Source organism: Hordeum vulgare, chromosome 3H, assembly GCF_904849725.1.
Source record: "Hordeum vulgare subsp. vulgare chromosome 3H, MorexV3_pseudomolecules_assembly, whole genome shotgun sequence".
NCBI classification, from domain to species: Eukaryota; Viridiplantae; Streptophyta; class Magnoliopsida; order Poales; family Poaceae; genus Hordeum; species Hordeum vulgare.
This window is the reverse complement of record NC_058520.1, coordinates 614,255,616-614,262,592: the sequence shown is the minus strand read 5'-3', so window position 1 is coordinate 614,262,592 and position 6,977 is coordinate 614,255,616. Positions and strand designations below refer to the sequence as shown.

At 41.8% G+C, this 6,977-nt stretch overlaps 2 protein-coding genes across 2 annotated transcripts; both read right to left on the bottom strand.

Moving 5' to 3' along the window:
• Positions 1 to 398: 398 nt before the first annotated feature.
• Positions 399 to 1,184, bottom strand: LOC123441154 (pathogenesis-related protein 1-like). Its single transcript, XM_045117659.1, has one exon. The coding sequence runs from the start codon at positions 1,108 to 1,110 to the stop codon at positions 616 to 618; it is 495 nt and encodes a 164-aa protein (XP_044973594.1). The 5' UTR covers positions 1,111 to 1,184; the 3' UTR covers positions 399 to 615.
• A 4,486-nt stretch (positions 1,185 to 5,670) lies between these two features.
• LOC123441153 (pathogenesis-related protein 1-like) lies at positions 5,671 to 6,433 on the bottom strand. The gene has a single exon (XM_045117658.1). It carries the CDS (start codon positions 6,356 to 6,358, stop codon positions 5,864 to 5,866), a length of 495 nt encoding a protein of 164 aa, XP_044973593.1. The 5' UTR covers positions 6,359 to 6,433; the 3' UTR covers positions 5,671 to 5,863.
• Between the last annotated feature and the right edge of the window lie 544 nt (positions 6,434 to 6,977).

Genomic DNA, 6,977 nt, shown 5'->3' with positions numbered 1-6,977 from the left:
AATAGTGTAACCGTCTCTTTTTGAAATACTCGGTCTTTAACTTACATTCTGATTAACTAGGACTTTTCATAAGACCTTGCTGTATTAACAAAGTAGTGTATTATTATTTGTTATGTTATCCAAATTAATGCGATAAATCAGCGCATGTCATGTGAAAAAATTTAGGTATCGTTGCTACACAACCTTCAATAAGCATCACGACAACGCCACTAAAAACTATTCTTAGTTTCCTTGAAACAGTTTCTTATTTTATTTTTAAAATAAATTGCAGAAATAAGATTATTTAAAGTATAAGTAAAATGTAAATTTTGTTCTCTAGCAACACAAACATGATGATCGAACTTAAGGGTTTTTCGCGTTCCTACTACACTAGAGACCCATCCATAGCACAGCCTGGATACAACCGGAATAACAATCTCAAATACAAACGAATGCATGAGACTAATACAAAAACAATCAAAGCCCGGAACGATACAAGAGTGAAGGGAGGAGGGATTCTGGTCACACACACACATATCGGTACCCGATAATTAATGACCAGCCCTAGGAGTATCCCTTAATTATTTATTTGTGTAATACGTTGCTACGTGCATGCATGCATACTTGGTACGTAGCCTAGTATGGAATCTGCCCGACCATGTGCGGCGGGCTGTAGCAGCAGATGACAAACACGCCAACGTTGCCGTCACAGGGGACAGCGCCACAGCCTATGGCCTTCGTGTCCCTCCACACCAACTCCAGGTATCGATCGCACGACTCACCCGTAGGTGCCGAGCAAGTGTTGGTGGCGTGGTCGTAGTACTGCTTCCCGGACGCCCAGTAAAACACTGCGTCCACTGCATTCCATTCGGTCCCACCCCGAAAAAGGTTCTCTCCGTATGGGCGGACCTCCGGAGATGGTATTAACTGGCAGTCGGCGCGGCGCTTCTCCGCGTACGACTGTGCATACGCCGCCACTATGGGGTCCCACGTCAGCGGCCCCACGCCGACGGTGGCGCGCACTTCGTTGTGGGCGATCAGCATGTCTTCGGGCTCATTCTGGGCGGTGACGACCATGGCAGACGCGAGAGCTAAGAGCAGTGTAGCAGCTAGCTTTGGTGAGTACGCCATCGCTAATGCTGCCTTAGGAAATGGAGGAAAGAAGTGCGTGTGTGTAATGATGGATGAGATTTGCTGTCACCGTGAGTTGTGTATTTATACTAGTGCACAAGCAGCTCGATGGGTTGCTTCTCTAAATAGGTAATCTTTGAGTCTCTATGTTATTATACTCTTTTCAATAGGAAAACAAGACTCTCTGTTATTATACTCTTTTCAATAGGAAAACAAGAATATCCACTTGTACATACTGGGCAAATTCCAATACATGTGCCTGGTCGAAAAATTCAAGCCACTTAGGAAGCCGAGACCTCATCAGTTCGAAAAAATAAATAAGCGATGATTTCACCTGTTTGAAAAAAGTAACCAACCTATTGTGGCACCGTGGATTATTAACTTCCCCGGCAGCTGATTTGGTCTGGCGCACGGTAGGTGTGGAAGAAAGAATATCCACTTGCCCGATTTAAACCTTGAAGCCAACTAGTAAACGTAGACCTGATCACCAGTTCATAAAAAATAAGCCAAGACCGCACTAGGTCATAAAAAACAAGTACATACCCCAATAATTTGAAAAAAGTCACCAACATGCTATGTCACCGTGAACGCTGCGTTAGGCCCTGCTGTAGGAAAAGCATTGATCCATGGATGCATAGAAAAGCAAAGCGGTGCCTATTACACACAATACGCCATAGAACGACATTTGATTAGCTTCTCAAGAGTCAGCCTGTGTAGCAGCAATTCGTGCCCTTTATTTGAATATATGGCTCAAATCTGAAATCTCATCTATCAAGGTGAATTGTGAGTGGAAGACACTAGTTTAAACTAGCCAATGAAATATTTCTTACATATGCAATTTCCAAGGCAATAAATGTAGCCTCCTTCCTTTCATTGGACTTGCATGATCGATATAGAAAACGATGCATGCATAGCCACTCATCTCCTTTCTCTAAACTCTATGAATTAAATATGACGTGAGACTCAAAGCACTTTAACTCACTTAGACTCAAAATGAGCCTAATATAATGGAAATCTGAAAATTTAGAGATGACCCTATAAACCGGAAAGGAGGGAGTATGTTATATTGTGTTTGTTCTTTTCTCGTTCCTACTACACTAGAGACCCATCCATAGCAAAGCCTGGATACAACCGGAATAACAATCTCAAATACAAACAAATGCATGAGACAAATACAAAAACAATCAAAGCTCGGAACGATACAAGAGTGAAAGGAGGAGGGATTCTGGTCACAAACACACACACACACAATACGCCATAGAACGACATTTGATTAGCTTCTCAAGAGGCAGCCTGTGTAGCAGAAAATCATGCCCTCTATTTGAAACAGTATTACATACGAGATTGAATATACCTGTCATGTATGCATCCAATTAAATTAATTAACGATTTATCTCAAGTGCAAGAGACATTGGAAAAAAGGGAGTCAGGGTTGCCAAACATGATGGGCCGGGGAGATCCTATTTTTAGTGATACTAGATGACTTGTTGCGCCAATTGACGAAACTGACGGAGTTACTCTAGAAGAAGTGTATGGTAATCTATTTTCAAGATTATGGCCTTCAAAAATAACAAAGTGAGATCATACTAATATGCATTTCAGGTGGTTAATTATCGACATATTTAATCTAGGTAAAATTGAAGCCAATCAGTAAGCGGAGACCTCACCTGTTCGTACAAAATTACCGGAGACCTCACCGGGTCCTAAAAAACAAGTGAAGACCTCATCGGTTTGAAAATGCAACCAAGATTTTGTGTCACCATGGATGCCACGTGAGGGCCTGCTCAGGAAAAACTTCGTTTCATGGATGCATATAATAGTAAAGAAATGTCCACTACACACGATACGCTAGCCACACAACGACCTTCCGAGCAGATGTGGATTATCTTCTCAAGAGGCAACCCGTGTCCTCCTGATCATACCCTTTATTTGAAGCAGCAGTATGTACTACAATGAATATACCCAGCATACATGCATCCAGGTCAATTAATTCACGATTTCGATCAAGTGGAAGCGACATGGGGAAATATAGTTGGGGTCGTCAAACACGAGGGAGCGATCCTAGCTTTAGTGATACGTAATGACCTGTTGCGTCAATTGGCGCAAATGGCAGAGTTACGTCCAGAGATATGAATGTTAATATATTTCCAAGATCATTGACTTTCAAAATAAACAAGCGAGATCATCATAGTATACGTTTTATATGGTGTGTACAAATTGAACCCAATAAGTGAACGGACACCTCATAATCTTGGTTGGCATGGTTCTGCTTTGATTCTTTCCAGCTACCCCTCATCAAGATTCAACCCAACGCCTTACTAGTACCGTTGTACATGATATTTGCTATATGGGTTATTTACAAAAAATATATTCAAACATACTCAATGTAAACATATAAGAAGACAATCTAGGAATCATCAACGTTATGTCGCTAGCCTTATTTATACATGTTATTTACTAAATAAATATTTATGTGTTCAACTATAGCAATTGTACAATATGAAAAAAGCATGGAAAGAGAGAAGCAAAAGAGATAAACCAGATGACTCCAAATAAAGTTTCCCAAATTTATTCTTCTTCTTAGGATAAGAAAAATGAAGTAAGAATGAATCATGTTGCGAGCAGAATAGAGCTGAAAAGGAAGCATACTGTAAGTTTCTCTAGGGATGAAAGCACTAGTAAAATTGAAGAAGGTATATAAAATAGAATATGGTTCATTGTGATGTTTCGTTCAACAACAAGAAATTGTGAAAGCTCAAAATTCCTCTACGATTGAAGATTTTACATGCATGTTTTCACATACGGGTCATCTTGAATAGAGATAATCTGGCATGATGTAATGGGCAAGGTGGCAAGACATGTGTCTTTTGCGTGATGCATCGATTAAACACTTACTTTTCAGTATAAATTCTCTTGTGCAGTCTAGCCATAGAAAGTAGTTTCAAATCTATACGCCCACGTTGAGTATGTAACATGTTTGACAATTGTTTTTGGGGTATTGATCAACAATTTGATGCACATATTCTTGTGGGGCGGCTGCCTGATGCTGGGCACTATGGCTTACCTGAAATGATGTGGTTTTTAATAATAAATATGTTTCATCTCCTGTGCAGGTTATTCATGCATATACGCGATTGTTCCGTACTTGGTCTATCTTGGACAGTCCATAGGACAAAGACCTTTTTATGCTGGCGTCGGCATGCCTGGAATATACAGCTAGGAATGTTTTCTCTTTCCATGAATGGCGGTGTAATATCTGGATAGGAATTGCCGCACCATAGGTTGGATTTATTTATCTTTTCAGTAAATCGATGCTTATTTCTATGTTTGTTGGACTTGTTGGATGTGTGCAACTTGGTGTGTCGAGGCCAGTCATTCTTTCGACGCGGTTGTATCACTTTGATATATCAATTGAATGAAATGTCCTTTATCTAGAAAATGGAACCATGAGGATGAAGGTATTCCGGAAGCAACATGGCATGGATATTAATTTTGATAGGTGTATCATACAATGGGAGGTACGTGTGAAGAATATGGTGGTGACGACACAAGGTTTGTTCTATGAGGATCCTTCCATCAAGGCATTCCAAAAGTAGTTGTTTTGAAATTTCAAAACATTACTTTTTGATTTTTTTAAGCAAAGAGCTCGAGTATGCTAGGGCTCCAATAGGACTTTCCGAATCTTTCAACTACTATATTGGTCTACCAACTAATCAATAAACCGATCCACAACGAAGCCAAGAAATGATGACAATAGATGGATCCAATACAAGTGTTGTGTCATCAGAAATTACAACACATATAGAAAACCAATCAAAGCTAGGAACGATAGAAAAATGAAATTAAGGAGGGATTTCACACACACACACACACACACACACACACACACACTCTTTCTCTCTCTCACTCTCTCACACACACATACACATACGCGCACGCACACACACACATACACACACACACACACACACACACACACACACACACATGTTGGTGACATCAGTCTACCCAGAATGAAATGAGTTCTTGGCCAGCCGAGACCTAGCAGTATGCTTTAGTTGTTTATTTATGCAACAGGATTCTATGTGTTATTATATCGATGGGTCTTGTTGTATGCCGGAGGTTTCACGGGATGAGGCACGGGATGAGGCATTGCATATGAAAATGGTTCTTGGCAGTCATTTTGAGGGCATGTGTAACCTATCAATAGAAGGGTCACTCTTTGGAGATCCATGTGAACTCATGAGGCTTGGTAAGATGACCTTCTTATTAATTGTTTTTACTTTACTTTTTAGGTGCTAATAGGAGCACTGCTTGCGAGTAACTCTTTGCTAATTGTATAAACTGAAAATGGACGAAACATCTTTTAGCAATGAAGTTCTAGTTGTCAATCGTAGCATGGATATCTCTCCCTTGAGATCCATCTAGATATTTAATTTACGAGGATGCCAATTTTAATTGTTCAAATTGATGCTTGAACTTAAGGGCTTTTCTCGTTCCTACTACACTAGAGAGCCATCCATAGCACAGCCTGGATACAACCGGAATAACAATCTCAAATACAAACAAATGCATGAGACTAATAAAAAAACAATCAAATGCCGGAACGATACAAGAGTGAAGGGAGGAGGGATTCTGGTCACACACACACATATCGGTACCCGATAATTAATGACCAGCCCTAGGAGTATCCCTTAATTATTTATTTGTGTAATACGTTGCTACGTGCATGCATGCATACTTGGTACGTAGCCTAGTATGGAATCTGCCCGACCATGTGCGGCGGGCTGTAGCAGCAGATGACAAACACGCCAACGTTGCCGTCACAGGGGACAGCGCCGCAGCCTATGGACTTCGTGTCCCTCCACACCAACTCCAGGTATCGATCGCACGACTCACCCGTAGGTGCCGAGCAAGTGTTGGTGGCGTGATCGTAGTACTGCTTCCCGGACGCCCAGTAAAACACTGCGTCCACTGCATTCCATTCGGTCCCACCCCGAAAAAGGTTCTCTCCGTATGGGCGGACCTCCGGAGATGGTATTAACTGGCAGTCGGCGCGGCGCTTCTCCGCGTACGACTGTGCATACGCCGCCACTATGGGGTCCCACGTCAGCGGCCCCACGCCGACGGTGGCGCGCACTTCGTTGTGGGCGATCAGCATGTCTTCGGGCTCATTCTGGGCGGTGACGACCATGGCAGACGCGAGAGCTAAGAGCAGTGTAGCAGCTAGCTTTGGTGAGTACGCCATCGCTAATGCTGCCTTAGGAAATGGAGGAAAGAAGTGCGTGTGTGTAATGATGGATGAGATTTGCTGTCACCGTGAGTTGTGTATTTATACTAGTGCACAAGCAGCTCGATGGGTTGCTTCTCTAAATAGGTAATCTTTGAGTCTCTATGTTATTATACTCTTTTCAATAGGAAAACAAGACTCTCTGTTATTATACTCTTTTCAATAGGAAAACAAGAATATCCACTTGTACATACTGGGCAAATTCCAATACATGTGCCTGGTCGAAAAATTCAAGCCACTTAGGAAGCCGAGACCTCATCAGTTCGAAAAAATAAATAAGCGATGATTTCACCTGTTTGAAAAAAGTAACCAACCTATTGTGGCACCGTGGATTATTAACTTCCCCGGCAGCTGATTTGGTCTGGCGCACGGTAGGTGTGGAAGAAAGAATATCCACTTGCCCGATTTAAACCTTGAAGCCAACTAGTAAACGTAGACCTGATCACCAGTTCATAAAAAATAAGCCAAGACCGCACTAGGTCATAAAAAACAAGTACATACCCCAATAATTTGAAAAAAGTCACCAACATGCTATGTCACCGTGAACGCTGCGTTAGGCCCTGCTGTAGGAAAAGCA

What these genes read in the sequence shown, in the direction of transcription:
- LOC123441154 (XM_045117659.1), bottom strand. Translation starts at nt 1,110, where the DNA reads ATGGCGTACTCACCAAAGCTAGCTGCTACACTGCTCTTAGCTCTCGCG.
- LOC123441153 (XM_045117658.1), bottom strand. Translation starts at nt 6,358, where the DNA reads ATGGCGTACTCACCAAAGCTAGCTGCTACACTGCTCTTAGCTCTCGCG.